Source organism: Pipra filicauda, unplaced genomic scaffold (assembly GCF_003945595.2).
Source record: "Pipra filicauda isolate LSUMZ 115617 unplaced genomic scaffold, ASM394559v2 scaffold389_size666192_pilon, whole genome shotgun sequence".
Lineage (NCBI taxonomy): Eukaryota > Metazoa > Chordata > Aves > Passeriformes > Pipridae > Pipra > Pipra filicauda.
This window is the reverse complement of record NW_024104519.1, coordinates 331175-352738: the sequence shown is the minus strand read 5'-3', so window position 1 is coordinate 352738 and position 21564 is coordinate 331175. Positions and strand designations below refer to the sequence as shown.

Here is a 21564-nt window from a genome sequence, read left to right as displayed (position 1 = left end):
CCCAGGTTCTGTGCCACAGGCTGGAGAATTCCCATTTTCCTGTTCATTAGTGGGGTTTGCTACTTCAATTACACACAGCAGTGAGGACATTCCTTAAGAGATGGCAGGGAACAGGCTGCTAAATAGCCTGTTAATACAACTCCAACAGCAGGGCAGCAAGGCAGGCGTTGTAAGACACTGATTATTTAGAAATAAACGGTTCACATGAACTCCTCCAAATTAATCATTGATGCTCCACGTGAAGCAGAGCTGACTAAACAATTTTGGGGTTTTTCCAGCCAGTTGAGAGCACCACTCAAGATGTTTTCAGAGCTGAGAAAGCTTATTGCTGATTTTGACTCCCGCAGATTTGTCTCCCTCCAATTTCTCACAGAAAAAAAAAACAAAACAAAACCAAGTGAGAAAATCAATAATGAAAGCCCGTGTTCACAGATGAAAATGGAAAAGGGGCCTAAAAAAGTGAGGGTAAAGGGAAAGAAGAAGAAGAAAACCTAGGATTTAATCATCAGGATTCACTCTTGAGCCCCAGGGTGGCTTTTTTGTCAAAAATGATGGCAGTATGTCACAGATGTTATAACCTCAGATTCTTTTCACTGTCCCCAATCCTTCCAGGATATCAACTGGGCACAGGAATGTAACCCATGCTTTATTGTGCCACAAAAAAAAATATCAGTGCTCCCCTTTATTGCCGGGGAATTGCACTGTTTCCACGAGGAGTGCCTTTCAGCAGAGTCAGGTGCTCTGTGCCAATTCCAGCCTCTGCAACTCCGGGTTCAGATGGCACAGCAGGAAACAAGGCTGGTGCAGAGCACCCCAAGCGCCTCCCCCACTGCACTCACCTCCAAATAACCCTCTGGGGCAGCCTGGCCAGGGCATGTGCCAACTTGTTGGCGATGTCTTCCGACAGGTACTTCACTCCAGCCCCGAAGGAGACGAGCACGAAGCCGTTCTCGTTAGCACCATTCACCCACGCCTGGAGATCCTGGGGGGGGGAAAACGGACACTGAGCACCACACGGGCAAAGCACACAAACAGGGAGCAAACGGGGCTGAGGAAGAACAGTTGGGGGTGCCTTGGTTGCTTCACGAGCCAAGTTTCAGGAGTTGCAAACATTCCAGATACCACTGGGAACAACGACTCGATGAGTCAGAATCCACGGCCACGAACAGCAAAACCCTTCCATGTTTGTTTTAGCTGCCATATTAACCCCTAGTGATTGAAGACAATCTATCCCTTCACTGATCAGTTGACACACCCTCTCACAAGTTAACACATCACATTTTAACTCAGCAAAACACAGAGAGATCCACTTTGTAGGAAACAGATCCACGCTGTAGCATCAGCCTGGAAGAACGGCACAGGGAAAGTGTGAATGAAGCTGGGGCTTGGCTCTGGCATTTTCAGCTTTTAAGAAAGTGACAGTACCTCAAAAGGTTTGTTTTGCTTTCTTTGGTATGAAAATAATAAACACAAATTGAAAGAAGCCAGAGCTTCAAAAAAACACTTTCGGTTTCCAGCACGTGAAGAAGGGGAAACAAAAAAAAAATGACCCCACGGACATGCAGATATATCACTGGGATGAGGAATATTTTGTGTTTCTCGGGACGTGGTTCAATTCTGGCCTCACCAAGTGTAAGCACAAGCCTGCTCAACACCAGCACAGCAATAGGAAGTGAGCAAAGAGAAAAATCAAGAGCCCTGCTCACAATGCGCCTCTTGTCCCGGGAATAAAGAGCGGGGCGGGCAGGACTGGAGTAACGCCGTGCTATCGGATCCCAGCACAAAACCTGCCCCCAAACCCACTCTGCTCTCTGCTATGCAGCAAAAAACACTCCCAGTTTCTCTACAGGCCACACTTCACCCTTTTCCAGTGCGCTCTCTCTTCCTATTTTTTATTCATGTGAAGGGAGAGGAAGGAGGGAAAGGAGGGGAAGCGGCTGTGACCTGCCTCGAAGCTGAATCATTTATTAGGGGCTGAACTTCTGACACAAAAAAGTTTCCAAGTGGTTCTGTGATTTATTTAAAGCTCGTCCTTGAATCTTAGTTAAGGACCTAAGGCATGCTGCAAATGTCATTGAATTATAACAACTCGAGTGGTTCAATTAGTTACATCTTAAACCATTTCTTATCAGTTTAAAGTTCAAGAGAAAATAACTTTTTGTGGGCTCTGGGACAAACCATGCTGGAAAGCCCAACCAAATCTCAGCCTTGACTGGTAAGGTTGGCCTTTGGATGGAGCAAATAATCCCAGAGGATCCTGGCATCAGGAGGTCCTACCTGTGACTACTTCTGCATGGTCAGACACGTGGTTTTCTGCTGCTAGAGATGAGCCTGTTCTGGCTGAGAAACTGCTCCCAAGGCTACTGCTCCTCTGTGCTTAATTAGAAATTCTGTGAGACTTCACATCTCTGATGTATTCACAAAGCAAAAATTATACTTCGTTACGTAAACATACAGGAGGTGTAAAATATTTCCTGGCAATGGAATTTCTAAAACAGCATTCAAAAATCCCCATGCACAGTAACAAATAGCTATTAAGTACTTTGAATTTTATGTATGGGGGAAAGAAGGCAATTTTATTGTGTGCCACAGAATCAGAGTCACCTGCAAACAGGCTTTTCCATTTTATTATTGTGCAACAGCAAAGCAACCTGCTTTGTGTTAGGAGGGCTGGTTTCAGAGCCAAACCCCTGTAATCCTTCCCTTTGAAGGTAATCCCACTGCTTCCAGTGGAACATCACGTGTACAAAGGTGAACTTAAAATCTCCACAGGCAAGGCAAGATCCTGCCATCAGGCTCGAAAGATGGGATTTGTTTGTTGCATTAAATAGGATTACATTAATTGCTTACCTGCCTCCTGATCTGCAGCCCCTTTCCAAGCTGCTTCCCCAGAGGGGTGCTGGACATCACTACAGTGCACGGGCTGCTCAAAAGCAACTAGAGACTTGTCAGGCTGAGGGCTCTCCTCGCATACTTCTGTGTAATTCCTGGCACAGCACAGCCTGGATTAAATGGGATCACTGAGCATCACTAGAAACGCAGAGTTGGGGAAAAACCAGGAAATGGAAAGCGAGGAACTTACACTGACTGCCTCCTTGGAGAGCTCCCCGAGGCCGTGACCTGGCTGAGTCCGTCATTCTCAGGTTCCTTTGACTTCTGAGCATTATTTCTCCTGACAGCTTTTTAGCACGGGCTTTTCTAAACCGAAGATCAAGTGAAACCGAATCCAAAGGAGGGGCGTTCGCAGCTCTTTGGTTTTAAGACAGATCTGAACGTCCTGGTACAAATTAGCTGGGCCAGGGCACAAGGGCTCAAGTATTTCCTTGTACCTTCCTTGTTCTTTGTGTGACATACAAGGTGCAGCAGTGATAGAGCAGATAAGAAGCAGACTGTGATCCTGGCACATCAAACAGACCGAATACTTCGACAGCACTACTTACTACTGCAGCTGTGCATTTCATTTTATTTTGCAAAATTAGGAATGTAAATGCAAAAACTGTCAGCTGGGGCGATGCCCCCAGGACCATAACACTGGAAGAGCACACGCTGATGTGCTGATGCCACAGCACAACCTTGTTTGCTTAAAATTTCAGCAGCCTTCCTTCAGTCCCCTCGCCACTCATTAGGGCCATATTATTAACCCAAACACCCCGAGCACCAGCCCCGACGAATCCACCACCCGCTGAAAACCCTCACAGACACCCAGCTCGTCCCCTGTGAGCTCACCCCTTTCTTCTCCTTAAATCCACTTACACTTTTGACCTCCAGCTCGTTCTGCCTTCCCGATCTAATTACGCTCTGTATGAAAAGGCCCTGAGTCAGGCTGATGAGTCATTAGAGCTGCCCTCATTAAAATCAGCCTGCCCTGGCCGGGCAGCACTTCACGGGCTCCTGGCGTGCAGCAAAGCGACCTCCTTTTGCCCACTTGAAATGATTTTCAGGTTTACTGTAAACTCAGGGTGATTTTTTTTTTTTATTTTTTTTTTAAACGCAGGGAAAGGAAATCGCAACTTCTGAGGTCTAAAGTACAGGAGAAATCCGGGGAGGGAGGTTATTACACGACGAGTTGCATTGAACCTTCCTCACACTCTGCTTCGAACTTGAACAGAATACAGAGGGAAACAACTTGAAATTTTGCATATAAATTCAAGACATGCCCTTCTTTAAAAGGTTCTGGAACAGAACACCTAATACTTTTCCCCCCCCCCCCCAGATATAAGTATTTGCAGATTTTCTTTTGAAAATCTGCCTCAGTTTAAGTCCCAGCACAGCCAGCAAACAGCTTCACTGAGGCTGCACTGCCAACTTCACAAACTTACCAGTGACTTGGAAATTATTACCCCCTAAAACCTCGATGAACTTGAAAGCAAAACTTTCAGTAGAAGTTCTAATAAAAACTTCGATCAGCCACTCACAGAACTTGTGTACGCCATGTCCATTAGAAGTATAATTATTCTGTAATTTCACACTGCAAATAAGCTGACACTAATGTAGCATTCAGCTGGATACTCGGATTTTCCAGAAATTTTAAGACACAAATACAGCTGAGAAGTTTGGGATTACAGAGGTGCTTGCCAAAATGACCTGGGAGAGGGAAGCTGTTTTGTCCAGACTGTGACAGTCAGTGGAGAGGCTCAGAGTATAACTGAGCACCTGTAGCTGGACACACACCTCCCCTCGCTGGGAACTTCCCACTTTGGAAGAGGTGAGCCCACAGGAAAGACAGGAAACCTGGCAAGCCTAATTAGAGCACATTCAGGTTCTGTACTGAATTGTGAACTGCGTTTTCTAACTGAATGTTGGGTTTCATCCAGTTACAGCCCCGCCTACACTGACAATAAAATATCACCTCACACAGACACACATTAATTACCATTTTCACTTGAAGCAATGCATATTAAGGTATGAAAACCTCAGAGGACTCCCAGTTGCAACACTGTGCCCAGCCCTGCCCGTTTCCATGTCACTCCCGTGCAAATGCATGTTCTCGGGGCAGGGGGAATAGTGGAAGAGCCTCCATAGGGAGAAGAAGCACTTATTGATCTGTGCTGTACTATAGGCACGGGGGGGGGGGGGGATAAAGAAATAAAATCAATCTTTTGAGCATGCAGGGACAGGAATGCCATTGTGGCAGCCCCACTGTGTGGGCTTTGTTCTGCCCGGTTCTCTAATTAGCCATTCTTTGCAGGGCTGGACGCTGGAGGCACAGCTGTGACGGGAGAGTGAGGGCCCAGCTGGCAGTAACCAGTGGTGCCTAATACTGAGCTTTGTTTCGCATAAACAAAGTGCCCAAGTACAAACATAACCGGGTTTAAGAGCCGAAGCTTTGCCCTGTTCAGCTGCTCGATTCAAAATGGGGAAGAGCACAAATGCCTGTTCTTCAAATATGGTTGCAAACCACCCTTTCCCCCCAGGGGAGAGCACAGGCATCCCATGCAACTTCTCCTGTTTAAATGCTGCCTAGAGCAGACAAAATGAGATCTATTTCAAAATGAGAAGCCACATTAAGCCATTTCTAAACACATTAACTGTTTAGAAGGGAGATACTGATAAATAAACAGAAAGGTACACAGACCATTTCTATGTTGGTGTCTGAACTCCCCTGGCATCTTCTAAATAGTACTTCTTATGTGACATATTTCTTCATGAATACATTTTTATTTCAAATTTTACTAAACCAGCTCAGCAGCACAGGTGGGTGAAGGTCACACAGGTGCCATTACACAACCTTTACCGTCCCAAACCAAACAAGATCATATCATATACTGTGGAAGTTACAAAACAACCCATCAGTCCACGGCAAACCCAGAGAAAACACCATCACCTGAGGCAGAGGAGGCTTTGTATTTACTTGCCATGAATTTGTAACTCAGTTTACAACCGAAAACACGAGTTATTTGCTCTAAGGAACAAAGGAGAGGGAACATCACTGTGAACTCCTGGCTGGATGAGGCAGAGGATGCCTCACACCTCCCTGACTCCACACATCCAGCTGCTTCTGGTGCCTCCCTGTCACACTCCAGAGGTTCTTTTCCACTGCCTTTCCAAAATTACAGCCAACAGGCAAAAGTGCTCATCCCATTTTACCAGGGCTCGTTCCCTTTCACACCACTCTCAGTTCAATCAGGAGCAGACTCGCTGCTCCCAGTGAGGACGAGACCCTCCCCACCTCCCATTTCCCTCTGGGTCAACAGCAAGTTCATAGTGCTCTTCCCTGGCTTTTATTAATGACTGATTTTATTAACAACTAGCACATAAAAACTCCATGCAGTTAACATTCACACTGTTCTCTCACATTTGGGAATTCCTGCTAGCACAGAGTACAGTAACTGCAAGAACAATACCCTGTACCCACTAAAAAAAGCACCCTCAGATTATGGCATTAGACTAAATCCCTCTTTTCTTGCTGGCTGAAGCCACACTAACACCATCAGTTGGGAAGCAAACTGAGATCTGAACTGTCTTCTGTCAGGACCCCAAGCATTACCACGTGCACTGTCACCACATATTAATTTAAAGCTGCTGATAAAGTGCTTCCTCAATAATATCAGACCCAGATTCAGCCCCGCTGAAATACAGACTTTCATGTTTTTCACTAACTATTTGAGATACATATCTAATTACTTGAGATATATATACACTCACTGTATATTTAGCTTATCAAAATACAGTAGGGAATGCAAAAAGTCTTTAAGCTTTCCAATGCCTAAAATATTGCATTTTTTTATCCCCGACCTTTGTCTTTTCCCACTGAACATCCAACACCAGAGTGTTTAAGTCCAGTTAACTTTGAAGAGCAACGAAATTCACTCCCAAAAACCCGGTCAGGAAATACAGCCCCTCCTCTCTGGAGTTCCAGGAGTATCCAGTGAAGCCTCCAGAACACAGCCTACCCAAAACTAGAGGTCAACCAGGAAACTGCAGTGCAAGTACTTCCCTGCTGCAACACTCCCTGTCAAAAATCCATTACTCACCACACCTCTGGCAAGCTCCCTGGGAAAGCAACCTTGCCTCTCAGTGCAATGGGAGGAGTGGAAAATAAGGAGCTTGTCCTCCAGGAGAGGTTAATAAAACCGCTGCATGGAGCGGAGGGATCCTCAAATCCAGGATCCAAACTGAAAACCTTGCTGGTGTTATCCCAGAGGCAACATCCTGTTAAAAAAATACCCCCAAAAAGCCACTTTCCTAAACATGAACTCACAAGCATGCACAGGAGGGTTGATGATTATCAAATGTAAATGCAAACCAAGGTTCTACCAACCCTTCTGCACTTTCAGTAGCTCCATATGTAGCAAAAAACTCCACAACTGTTAAGAACAAAACCAGCTTTAAGAGACTATTTTTACTTACTCTGTCTATAGAACATCAGGTCAAATTCAACTGCAGCCAACACAGTAAGAAGAAAATCAAAGAGAAGCTCAGTTTTAAATCTAGACCTCTGCATTACAGATACTGACTTATACCCCCTTCCATAAATCCATATTATAACCCAACTTAGGTGGGAAATTTTGTCTTTTGTTGTTCTGGGACACCTGTGCTCTGGGGATGGCAGAAGATACAACTCCAACCCGCAGCTTTGATTTAATAATGGCAATTTCTTCATGCCTTCTTCAGATAAAAACAGCTTTTCTTTCTTCCTAGGGCTTACCTCCTCCCTTCTCTTTTTTTCAAAGACTTATAATACAGATAAAGTTTATATACACAGTAGCCATATATTTTTATATAATAGTCACAGAAACAGGCCACTCACCACCCATTGTTTAACAAGCCTAAAATCAGCTGCCTTCTGATCCTGGTAAGAGTCACATCCCTCACCAAGACCTCCCTATTGTCCCCTGCAGCTCCTCCACTGGGAATTCCCCAGGTGGGCTGGGAACAGCCTGGGAAGGCTCAGGGAGATGCCTCTCCTGAGGATTATTAACCACAAAACAGACCATCCACGTCACTTAACCTTTAAGCAACTGGGAACATCAAAAAAGCTGCCTTGATTAAGTATTGCTGTTAGTCAATAATATCAGTAATTAGGCTTTGCTGCTCTCAGATTTCAGCTTCGACCACATTCCCACTCCCCACATTATAGAAACTTGGTACCCAAACGCAACAGGAACCAAATATTACAGAACCAAAAAAAAAAAAAAAGCGTGCCTTTGGAAATAAATTCCTCACTTCGGGTTTTCTGTGTGTTATAAATGGAAAAAAAAAAACCATGGGAAAAGCACAGCTCTCACTATTTGTCCTGTACCAAGGTCATTGCTCAAAACCTGGAAGTGACACTCTCAGTGAAAGCCCTGCCTGTTGAAGTCAGTGTTGCTGATTTGTGTGCTCCAATATGAGCGTGATGAATGGGATAAATCAGAATAAACTCACAAAACCCGTTGAAAGCAGCAGCTCATTAACCCGGGTGCTGTTCAGCAGCCCAGTCCTACTGGGGCAGCTGAGACTGGAGGTTACAGATTCATGTAAAGCCTGCAAAGCTCAGGCAACACTTACCTGTGGAGCCAAACATCGAATGCTGCGGTGGGGGGGAGAAGCTTCACCTAAAATGTATTTCAGAGCCAAAATACACGATCACACGGTTCAGCACGGAATTTACACAGTGCTGCATCATCTCTATCACCCTTAAAAGACTTTCAGCCTCCCCAGCTGACGATCACACGCATTTTAGAACAGCTCTAGAGCTGCTTCACATCACCAGAAATTTACTGTCCAAACAGCTCTGTAAGAACTATTCCCCAGACTTGAAAAAAAAAAACCAAACCTAAAATGATGGTGCTCTGCCACGGGCAAAAATCTACTGCTACAGCCTGCAAGAGCTTAGAGACTGTGCCCTTGAACTGGAATGAAGGAGAAAAGTTGGATTTAAGGAGTAGAACATCTCCTTAGTCTTCCACCTCACTTTAAAAGATAAATATCAGTATTAGCTACACACAACTGTCAGCAAGGCTCAGGGGAAAACAAACAAACACCAAACCGACACTTTTCAGTGAAGATATTTCAAAGCCACCAATTTGCTCCGTGCTTTGATGTTCGCAGTAACAAGCTCAGATAAGAGATGTACGGGGAGGAGTGAGGAACTTACTGCAATTACCAGCTGTTGACAGATGTGGCTGAAAGGCCAACTTCTTACTCCGAAACGTGCACACCCTCCTCCACAGCGTAAATCTGGTTCGCTCACGGGCTGAGTATTTCCCCAGGCGGCTGCTTGTAGCACCCCCCCGGTTCCTGCCCCGAGTCAGGGACTCCTATCGGGCTCATTAATGCCTAATACACACCAACCCAGTCACACGACAAATGGCAGAGCAGAGGTTTCCTCATTGTTTCTCCAAATGGGTGTTCCTTTACAAAGCTTCATTGGCATCCCTCTGGAGAAGTGCAGCGAGGGAGAAGCAGAGCCGCCCTCCGCTTTCCTAACGGGCACCGACAGTTATCAGGGAAACACTGCCAGGGAACAGCACGCACTCGATAGTTCACGTCAGTGATTACCTTAAGGACTCGGTGGTCAGTCTCTCTTTAGCTTTTGATCTTTTAAGGATAATTCTGATCCCACCGTCCTCTGTGCTGTTCAACACACGGGTTTTTGATCCTGGACTGTGTTCCACGTGCATGTAACATTTGATTCCCTTAGGGATAATGGGTGCAGCCGCAATCATCTCCTTGCCTTTTACAGAGCAGCACACCTCACGCGAGAAGCACCTTTAAACCCGGTCTAACCAGTGAAAACGTCACGCTGGCCCCCACAGAGGGCGACCAACGCTGCCCTACACTCCGAGCTGTGCGAAGGGACCATCAGCCCTCCCACCGCCACGGAGCGGAGCGACACAAGTTGTGCTCAGCGCTCCATCCCCCCCGCCGCCGGGGTGGGAGCGGGGAAATGTGCCATCCCCCGGCATTCCGGCCGCTGCCCGGACACCCTGCCCGTCCGTCCCGGTGAGTCCGACCCCGCCGTGCCGGAGGAAGCCGCAGGGCGCCGCAGGGAGCCGGGCAGCGCGGTGACCTCCAAAGCACACCCGCTGGCTCCCGCTCCTTTGGCACGGCCATCGCTTGCGACCGCCCCGGGGACACTGCGCCAAGCGCAGAGCGGGACGCTGCCCGGGAGGGAGCGAGGAGGAGGAGGAGGAGGATGGGAGCCTGGGGAAGGCTTACACAGGTAACACACGGTCCCTGCAGGGCCTGCAGCCGCCCCACCGAGCGCTGTGCCAGCACGGCAGAGCCCCTGAGCACACACCTCCAGCCGCCGGGATTTGGCTGCATCTCCTGCGCTCCCCGATCCAAGCACAGGTTCCCGATCCCACAAAGCACAGGGACCCGCAGGCGGCAAGCGCGGCTAAAAGGGAAAGGATTTCCACACCCCATCCGCTGCCCCGAACCAGAATATGAATGTGGATGGGACAGAGCGAAGCAGGAGCAATGTCTCCTTCCCCTTCACATGACCTGGATATTCAGCACCCACTGCTACGTGCTACCTTTACAGCCGTGCTTTTCTAACCTCAGAGAAGGTGCAGGTTCTGAGCATCCACAAAACAGAGCGACCACATCCCCCAGAATGAAAGAGTGGCCACCCCGTAACACTTCAAAACACCTTGACCTTCACCTCCTCACTGACCGCTGAGTTATTCCTCTCTGCCTCCTTTTTTTTTTTTCTTTTTTTCTTTTTTTTTTTTTTTAGGTGCTACTTATGAGCAGAAAACTAGAGGTTTTCGGTTAAGTGCAGGCATTCTGGTTTGAGTAAACAAACTACTTGGTTATTTTGGGTGAGGGGTAAGAAAGGAAAAAAAAAACAGCCGGCGAGGCTGGAGTGCCACTACTGAGGTGCGCAGGTACCCTGGGCTGACCAGGTATTTTGGGCTTGGAAAAAACACCACTGGTTTTTCCCTAATACGTCTCCAGCAGACAAAGTGGACCAGGCTACTCACAAGCAGTTTTGGAGACTGTAAGAGACCCAATAACTTCTAATTTTAACCTAAAAAAGCTGTCGTCTCCAGCCACACGCCCCTCTTTCCTGATCACCCTCCGGGCAGGAGCGTAATTTCTGAGAGCTCCTGAAGCATCACCAGCTCCAGCCCAGCACAGAAACGTGAACCAGCCCCAGTTCTGGCTCACCTTAATGCACCAAACTCAAAGCTGCAGAAAATAAATCAGCCAAGGCTCCTGCCTCAGAGCCGCAGCAGGAGCAGGGAACAGCCGCAGCACTCGCTATCCAGTTTTAAATCTGCCCAGAGCAGAGCCACAGTTCCGAATTTTTTCTCGCTGCTCAGCAAGCACCGAGTGATTGCCCAGTAATTAACCTACAATACATTCCACAGGGGATTACGTGTAACACCTTGGGCACGGACAAATTACAGGATAAAAGAGGAACACGCTCACTTTGTTACTTCTCTCCTGCACCTTCAATCTCCCGCTTACAACTCCAAAAGAATGAACTGCCCGATAAAACTGAAGACAAATTACAAATAATTACGGGTGGTTTTTTTCCCCTCGCTGCAATGAATATTTGCCAGCATGTACTCTACCTACAGGTCTATTTTCAGGTCACTGTCACTCTGGTTACATTAAACAAAAAGACAAAACAGACAATGTTACCCTAGCGCCCAACTTGATCGTGCAAAGACATTTTTTTCTTCCTGCAGAACAAGAAAATAATCAGTTTGGAAAAGGGAGAAAAAGCTCAGTCCGGCCCACCACGTTTTCCTGGAGGGAACAGGGCTGAACTTGTAGACAGCACAGACAGAAAGCACCTTTAGCCTGCTTTCTCAGGATACCTGTGCAGCCTGACCCTTTCCAAACACAGGAGTGTACACACAGCAAGAACCTGGTCAGAAGCAACACTGTTATGGCCATCTCTGAGAACACCCTGGAGCACAGGCAACAGCAGTTTTCATGCCAAAAGCAAAGGCAGAACAAGGCATTTTAACAAGGAAATTGTTGAGCACTGCAGGTCTACCTCCCTATTTATCACCCAGCCATAAGCATCCATTAACAGGCACCTCCAACTCAACATCTGCCTTCTTATGGACACCAACTGTAAATGACATTGTGTTCTATGAGATTTTGTTCTGCCTGTCCCCCTCTGCTGCTGAACAGAGGCACTCTTAGGTATCGGCTATCAAAGTTCACCTGCTATACTGAAGTAATCAAACTAATTGATCTGTGCAGCCAGGACTTCTGGAGTCAGTGCAATCACTGTCACCGTTCCAGGACCTGAGGGCCAGCACGTGCACAGTAAAAATTCCCATCTGAGTGCAGCAGCGGTGCCATTTTAGGTCAACTCACACCTCCATATCTTGGCCTATACAGGGTTTTTTTCATGCTTACGTACATGTAATTTAAAAGACATTTTTACTTATCGAACCCAAGGGAGGCAAAAAACCACCGCAGAGAACACTAATACCACGAAGTTAGATCATATAACACATCAGCAGGCTTGTTCAAGCATAAGCAGTGCTCATCCATCCTCCTTCCTTCCCATTCTAAACCATGTTTGGGTAGAAGCTACTGATGTCATTTCCAAGACAGAGCTCGCTGTTTTTCACCTTTTTCACCTCTAATGCACCGTTAAGCACTTTACTTTAAAAGGCAAAATACTTCCTTGCAGCCACAAAAGACTCATTTTGTGGAGTCTCTGTCTCACAGTTCCTCTCGCCACCACCCCAAGCAACTTCCAGTGACTGCAAGAGTACATTCCACCAAACAACGGCAGAACACCGGATCCCATTTGGAATTCACCGCTTCAAAACTGTCACTCGTGACACGAGGTGAACCAGAAACCACAGAAATGACTCAGTAAAACTCAGCAAACCTTACTTCTGGCAGAGGGCTGGCCGGTTTGGTGAGGATTCCTCCCACGTAAACGACGTTGGGAAGCGTCGGTCTCGGGAACTCCAGGGCTACATCAGTACAAAGCATCCACAGGCTGGATCCATGGACCAAGTCGTACATGGACCGTTCCGGAAGAACCTTGTGTTTCTGCATTATCCGTTCGTATTTTGGCAGAACCAAAAAACTGACCCCGAACCTCGAAATGAGATAAACAACAGTGTTTTTAATCCTCTCGAAGAAGTTCATGTGATCCGTGAGCAGCGAGTTAAATTCGGGAACGTAGGACAGGGGAGCCGGAGCGCCCACTTCTGCTGGATACCAGAGGCCAGTGGAAAACACGGCGTATTTAACCCCTAAAAGATGAGCTATAACAAATCCGCACATCTCGTTGGGATCGACCAGGAGCAGGTCAAATTTTTCCTGTTTCAGGGCACGCATGAGGTTTTGGTTGCCGACGATCATGTCACAGTTCTTGGTGTAGTGGTCCAAGATGTCGAACAGTTCGAGGGCTGTCAGTCTCCCCGAGAAGATACTCCTCATCTTGGACTGGAGGAAATCATCCGAGGTGCTGCTGTTAAAGATCCCTGGGTAGCGCTGAAGTCTATAGTGATTAGATGGAGGAATCTCTCTGCCCTCAGAGAGGAGAAACACTGTCTGGTGACCTTGGTCATGCAAGGCTGAGGCCAGAGTCTTGAAAATATAAAGATGGCTTTCAAACATAATTGGCGGCACGACGACGATTTTGGCAGCCCTCGCTATCCCGACGGCACTCCACAGGAGAATGAAAGCTGGAGCGTACGGCTTCATAGCTGGAACGGGAAAGGAAAAGCATTAGAGCGACACACAACAGACTTGTAACCTGCTGGGGAATTTAAGGCAAGTTATTATCTGGCTGTCCCGCGAAAGCTCATCCCGTCTCCCCGCTTCGGAGCCATCCTTTCGGTGGTCACAGGGAACGAGAGAGACTCTGTTTCAGAGCGTGCTTGGCAGCGCCCCGTTTCCAGCGAGATCCGCCTTTTCCCCACCCCTCCCTTTCCATCTGGCATCGAGGGTAAACAAGAGACCTTTTCCAACGCAGACAGCGATCTGGCACCTGCGTGAAACAGCGGGGAGGCCAAGTGAGACCGCGAGGTCGGTGCCCTCCACGCAGGTACCACACGCGGCACTTCCGAATTACAGACGTCACCCGACGGCTCCCAGATCGTCACGTCAGCCCTGAGAGCTGCATCCTGCTACACTTGGGATTACATTCAAAAGCACAACTGCGTCACTGGTATTAGAATTTATTAAGTGGCTAAGAAAGATGCTAAGTTTAAAGACCCAAAGGCTAAAGTCCTGTACTTATTCACACACACGAGACCCAAAGAAATCACCAGTACTCATATTCCAGTGCACAGGATATAATATGACTTAGTACAAATACAACTCAGTTCCTCAACTGGAACTTCTACATCCATTTTGCAGTCTGAGCACATCACACTTCACACTACTGGTACATGGTTATGAGCATTCCTGCTACAAGCTCTTGTCTGACAGTTGTCCACAGGGTTCAGCTTGTCCTCCTTTAAGTTGCAACTCTCTGGTCTGATTTAAGGATAACATCTTCTGAGGGTTTGTTTTTTTTTTCCATATAAGCCAAGAGGAGTAGAGAAGATTAAGGTAGTTTTTTTCTTCTAAAAGCACAGGCAAATCCATGCAATATTTTCCTTTAGTGTCAACACTGATCAGCCAGACAGGGATGCAAAGTCACAACCAGGCAGGAAGAGGCTACCAGAGAGTAAGGACCAACTTTACTTTGAGCTTTCAAAAATTACACTTTGTGTACGAGAGGAAATGTAGTAACAGGAGGCAGTACCACACACGTGAACATCTCAGCTTCCACTGAAGCACTTGGACAAGTACTCGATTCTGAACCTACTTAAATCAGCACCTGAACACCCACTTGAGCACCAGCTCTAACCTACACTCACACTGCCACCCTAAACACAGCTCCTGACAGCAGCAGGCTGCTGGGGAAAGGGAAAACACTCCTTACCCCCCCGTTTTGGGGGTTTAAAACCCTGTATGCACCAGATGAAAGCCAAGTGCGTTAGAAGCACAGAGAGGGCACGTCAGAAACTCCTCAGTCACCATAACCCTCCTAGGACAGAGAAACAAGCACACGCCAAACCAAACAATCTGCTCTTTCCTCGTGCCAAACCAATCCATGCAGAAACCTGAGTCTGTTGCAGTGTCCTTTGTAAATAAGAACAACAGATAATGCTGCTACTCAGGCCTTATCTCCTTACACTGTAGTCTTATAACTGTCCTACAACACATTGCTCAGGACTCTTTAGTTTGTTTTTTTTTTCGTGTTATGTGGGTTACCAGCCCACAAATAGAGCATCTCGTATTTTATGTAATTATACATAAAATACTATAATTATACTTACTATATACTACACAGTTACCATACAGTAATTGTGTAATTTAGGTTTATTGCTGTCCAATATTAAGTTTCTGAAGGAAACATCAGCAGAAGCACCTGAGCAGCTCACTATGCTGCACCGCTGTCACGGACATCAGCAGAGGGCTGTGCAAGTGCACAAGTGCACAGGCCTGGTGTGGTGCCAACAAGCCACGGAATCATTTAGGCTGGAAAAGGCCTCCGAGATCGTCCAGTCCAACCTTGGACTGATCACCACCTGGTCAACTAGACCAGAGCACTCAGTGCCACGTCCAGTCGATCCCTGAACACCTCCAGCGTCGCTGACTCCACAACCTGCCTGTGCAGCCCATTCCAATACCTGACAACCCTTTCCATGAAGAAATTCTTCCTGATGTCCTCTTGTACTGTCACTGCTTGCCTGGGAGAAGAGGCCAAGCCCCACCTTGCCACAGCCTCCTGTCAGGGAGCTGCAGAGAACGAGAAGGTCACCCCAAGCCTCCTTTTCTCCAGGCTGAACAACCCCAGCTCCCTCAGCTCCTCTCCAGACCCTTCCCCAGCTCTGTTGCCCTTCTCTGGACACGCTCCAGCCCCTCAATGTCCTTTTTGAAGCGAGGGGCCCAGAACTGGACACAGCCCTCAAGGTGTGGCCTCAGCAGTGCCCAGTACAGAGGGAGAATCACTTCCCTCGTCCATGTTCAGCCACCTTCCACAGGGCCCCGCTGCAGGATAACACTCCTTAGATAAGAGTGGTTTAAAAAAGCCAAAACCCAAAGCGATGCTTCAGCAATGAAACATCCAAAAAAAATGACGAATCAAACTTGGAAAAAGCCCATTATTGATTCCATGTCCCCACGCTAGAAGCATTCCCATGGTATTGAGTTACTGCTCCTGTCAACAACAGTGATATTACAAAACCATGAATGGAGGAGCAGGATGGGGAAAATCAGTGTTTCTGTCAGCAGCAGAAATCAAAGGCTCCAGCAGCCTAAGGGCTACTCAGGATCCAACAGGTTGCTAGACTCCGGCTCTGCTCCCATCTCCTGACCCCACACAGGCCCGGAGCACAGCGCAGGAAGATAATCCTTAGCCCTAAGGTGTATTTTCCACGGCCAGGGTTATGCACATGCCATCAAAAGCCATGGGAATTACAGCTGTACTTCCCTGGGATGCTGGCAGTACCACCCCGCTGCTTCCTATCCCCCACACTCACCAAACAAAAACATTTTAAATAGGAATCACATTGCATATTTTACTCTTCCTGAAGGCATTTTAAAGCACTACCCTACCTAACAAGAAAATCTGATAATGTACCTACAAAAAAATTTATCACATTTTTGGTTTTTTTCTTCCTCTTGCAGTGTATCAATGTCAAGAGATGCCAACACACCTCCCTGGCAGCCTGTACCTTGTGGTACCTTCAGAACTGGTAAAACCATCATCGCTTCTCCAAAACCTATTATGCAACTCGCCTTTTCAACACAAGCACCTTCCACAGGGACAGGAAAATAAATGTACAGGCCCTGCCAAGCCAGAGGGATATTTAAACACACGATGCTATTAGAGAAATGCAGATTAAGTGACATTTTTACTGGGAAAAATGGCACTGACCTTCTACTGAACTTCTGGCAGGAACCTGCAGCCTCATGATTTCATGCCCTGGCCACAGAGAAGCAGGAGCTTGGAAGGCTTCAATTTAAGAGGAACAAGGGCAATAAGCAACAGCATCCTGTAAGCCCCCCAGGCAGAGGGGGCTTCCCAGGGGTCAGGAAAATATTGAGGGGCAGCTGGAAGCCAGCTCATCACAGCCACGGGGACTCTTCCCACTCACTTCCAGTCACACTCCAGCAGTAAACTCCCAGAACAAATCACGGGCCAAAACAAACAAAAAGGATCAGCAGCCAATGCAACTGCCTTCTGTCTCTGCACACTCCTGGAGCATGAAGAAGAAGTGTCAAATGTCCTGGCAGAAAAAAGGAAAAGAAAGCCCAAAGACAAAGGATGATGAGTTTCTCCACGACCATAAACAATAAAAAGCCATTTTGTACCCCTATCTTAAGTCCTTCTTCTTAGGATTTGCCTCCATCAAATGAGACTGTTTCAGGGTCTGAGCTGGTGTGTAACATCCTTTTATCAAAGAGAGCAAAAAGAAAAATCCAAACTTGCTAAAAATTTAAACAACAACAAAACCTCCAACCAACCAACAACACCCACAAAACAATCACTGAATCGAAGCCATTAATTTCAGCCCAAAAGCCCTAAAAGCAATGCTGTGGAGAAAAAAAGAATATGCAGAGTGGCTTTACAGGAGGGAAAGCACCTGCTGACTGCAAAGGCTTCACCTACTGGAGCACAGCAAGAAAAAGTTGAATATTAAAGATAGACCAAGTCAAACATTAAACCTACTCCAACAGTTGCTCATTAAGTTAATGACCTACATTCAAATGAAAGGGAAAGTGTGAGTTTTGAAGTGTTACAGAACACCAGACGTACTCTACAAGACAGCTGACCAAAATACTTATAAATCCTGATTTATTTTTTTTTTAAGGAAGTATTTTTCCATTCACTCAGGAGGACCAAGCAGGATCCAGAACAAGAAGTGTGACTACGTAGAAAATAGTGACTTCCAAGGGAAAAATAAGAGGGAGGGTCCTTCCCCCCACATAGTTCACAAAGTGCTGATATCTCAGAGCTAGGCAGTGTGGAAATAAACTGAATGACATTTAGGTTTATATAAATGACATTAAAAAGTCTTAATGCCTAAATTATTACTATAAGAATTAAGTGGCACTATTTTAGATTAATTCCAATTAATTAGTGTAACACTCAGTTACAGTGCTGTAACACATACCCAAAGTGAGACTTAGATTTGCTGCCAATCCTTAATAATCTGCTAATCACTCCATAATTAAAACTTACAAGCACGTTTGGGGTTTTTTTTTCTGCTTTATACCACTGGCTGCCTACCTGCTATTTCTGGATGTCTCAGAAATAACCATTTTCAAGCCAGCAGTATAATTATTGGTGTTTTCCTCTGCTGTAGACAGGTCTAGAAGCAGAAGAGGCTCTCCAGCACCTCCAGACACAGCACAGCTTGAATTCAAACTGCTCCAGTGTTTATATCACTCTGAGAAGAGTAAACAGTTCCCAGGCACTTACACCTAAGGATATAAAAAGTCCTTTTTATTCACTAGTAACACACAACACTCCCGGCTTTAACGCAGCAAGGGAGGCTTTACAGAGCTTGTGCTCGGCGATGCCACTTGATTTTTTAAGTTCTTCCCTTCAGGTTTGTTAAGGTTTGATGAGTTTACACCCGGGCAGCTCGAGCAGAATCTCTGCCGGGAAAGGTGCCCTTCGTCCCAGACAGCAGCGGAGGAGCAATCTCCGAGCTGCCGATCGCTCTCGCCTTTCCCGAAGGGCTCGAATTACTCATTACAATTTAGCAGAGACGGGCACACGGTAAAGGAGCGGGCTCACCCAGCCGCGGATGCTAATTAGCGCCGAAATGACTGTGCCCAAGCGGAAAGCTAACGACGTGCACCACAGGAGTATGATGATCAAAAAGAAAGAAGGGGAAAGGTGAGATCTGTACACTTTTAAGCGAACTGTGAGTACCACGAACTGCCACCCGTGACCACGTATTGTTACCTGATGAACTGAAGCTGCAGTCCTGCCCTGCTACTCGAACCCCCGTGGACAAAACTTATTTCACGTGCAAATCTGGCTCCTTTAGCTGTTATTAAACACAGTGTCACAGATAAAACACGGTATCCAGCCTCCACAGGCCTGTAAACACCTCGGCCAAACACAGAACCAAGCCCTACAACGCAGGTTGCATGACCAAAGGCCCTGTAAGCAAAGCCTTTTATCAAGCCCAAGATAGCCAGGAATGACTAACATAAAGCACTTACAGGGTAAGTATAATGCTGAAAGAGGAAGAAAATATTCCAGGACAAACCAGAGGTTCACTAACACTGGTTACAGTTTGATTCAGTGATAAACGTGTCCTCAACCCAAATCTTAGCAGTGTCAGCCACAGGCAAACAGCTGATATCAAAGATGAAAAAAAATACACACAGAAGCAATAATGTGATGCATTGATTCTGGAAATTCCGTGTGAGGCAACGCACTGACCACATCACGTCTGACAGCAAATCCCAGCAGATGCTCCAACTCTCAGACACAGGAAGATTTTAATTAGTGGCATAACACGTGACAGTATTAAAGACCACAACCTTCAAGCTCCAAGTGCAACTTGCCTCCTAAACCCTTTCAGCCAGCAATGGTGAAGTATGTTCTTAACCCATAACGCTGCCTACTCTGCTGGACATATTCCCTAGGCCATAGGAAATGCTACTCCATAATCCTTTAGGAGCAGTAAATAAATCAGGCCCATAAGCTGACTTCGGGCAGTTTAAGGTGAGGAACCGGTTGCTACTCAACGCCACACAAAACAGCAGAAGTGTGGGAATGCCCAGAGCCTTGGGGCAACAAGGCAGGATATTATCTAGGAAGACACTCCCCTAACAGGTATTGTACAGCCTTCAGATTTAGAACCTGAAGTTTTTCCTGTCACACATCTTGTTACTAATTGCTGAGGGAGCAATGTGATGTGATTGTTCCTCTGTGTTGCAACGTTTTAGATGAGTGGTAGGATTTGGCTTTTAACTACAGGCTCCATTTTCAACTGATAAATTAAGGAATTAGTAAGAAATCCTGAGTGCATGAACAAGGGCAGGCTTTTTAACTTACTTCGTACAGTCCCCCAAACAATTACATCTTCTATCCAATCACTGAAGCACTTCAATGAATACAAGAACATCTCATCCACAGATAAAAGAGGAAGATTTATAGGCATTACAGTGTCACTGCAATCCTGACTTACTGTGTCAGCTGTGCAAACAGCAAAGGAGCTGTCAAGAGGGAGTCAAAAGGACATGTGATTTATGAACTGCTTTCATTAATTTGTGCAACAGGTTTTATCAAACACTGAAGGATTTTACCTGAGCTTTTGGACTGAACAGCGTTGGAAAAAACAATTTTAGAAATCCTCTATTCCAAAGGCAGCAAGGTACAAGAGGCACTTCTCCTTCAAAACACAGGTTTTACAGCTGACACACAAATATTTTTTCAGCAGACATGCTAATAGGCAGATCTTCCAGAACTTACATGGGAATAAAACTCTTGTGCAAGGCATCATGTCCTATGAAGATGAGTTTATAGCAAGTGGCAAAAGTACCACGTTCTTGGCAACACTTTGCCACTGGCTTCCTGAAATAATAACTTTTGAGTCTTCGTGGCTATGGAAAACTGTCCTAAACTTCTGAAAACATCAGTCATATCTAAAAAGGTTAAAAATCCACAAAGACTATCATTATTGTTCCATGAATAGGTTCTAAATCCATCTAAGTTTCTCAAGTCAGATTTGATCTTTTACATCAAGTCCCTGCACACTTTGAGATTATAGCACTGCAGTACTGACAGCACTCAAGAACTGATTTACCTGAGAGTAAAGGTTTAAAGTCTGATTAAATATTTTCACAACCTGAAGTTACAACACAAGGCAAAGGCACCTTTCACTCGACAGGACCTACAGTTCTTAACATCCCATGCGCTAAAAAACAGTGGGCAAACAGTATATAGGTCAAAATGTAAACTTTATTGAATGAAAATAGATACTAGGTACAGTAGTAGCAAAGTTCAGTCCAACTAACTGCATTAAAGTGAGTTCCATGAAGATTTTACAGCCTGTGAAACATTAACCTTCGCAGACATCTCAGGCAGGGGAGCAGAAACAAATCAAGATGTATTCTTGAGGTATGTTAATAACCCGAATAAAAGCAAAAAGAACAAGAACAGCAAGTTCTTTTCTTTCGCCCTGCTGTGCACTGGGCAACTCCAATGGGGCATTTCAAGATCCTTATAATTTCACTTTACACAGTGGGGATGAGCAGAGCCCACCACTTAACGCACCGCTCCAAACCCCGTGTGACTGAAGGAACCTGACTCCGTGTGCCAGGGACTCAGATTTCTCCGCATTGGCACTCTCCATTCTGCAGCTCTGCTCCTGCTGCCCGTGGTTATCCCACCCCCAGCACCTTGGAAAGATAACTGCTGACTGCACACAGCAAGAGAGCCATCTGCTTGCAAGCAGGACACGTACATTCCTCGCGGAGGGATTTGTCAGGAAAGGCTCTCCCGTGGCGCCGGACGGACGAGACAAATCGCTCACCTCCCTCCGAGCTCCTGGGAACTCACAGAACGTGCAGCAGTTTGGCACCGACACAGAAGTCCCTTGGGAGAGTCCTCTCGACTCCTGG

At 46.4% G+C, this 21564-nt stretch overlaps 1 protein-coding gene across 3 annotated transcripts in view; it reads right to left on the bottom strand.

Annotated features, from left to right (window-relative positions):
* The window catches only part of UGT8 (UDP glycosyltransferase 8), a 35165-nt gene that overhangs the window by 5921 nt on the left and 7680 nt on the right, over window positions 1-21564 (bottom strand). For all 3 annotated transcript variants that reach the window (XM_027716780.2, XM_027716779.2, XM_027716777.2), the window contains 2 exons: window positions 12802-13625; window positions 840-982 (listed from right to left, as the gene is read on the bottom strand). In XM_027716780.2, coding sequence (XP_027572581.1) covers window positions 840-982; window positions 12802-13623 — 965 coding nt within the window. In that variant the 5' untranslated portion in view covers window positions 13624-13625. The remainder of the gene's footprint in view (window positions 1-839; window positions 983-12801; window positions 13626-21564) is intronic.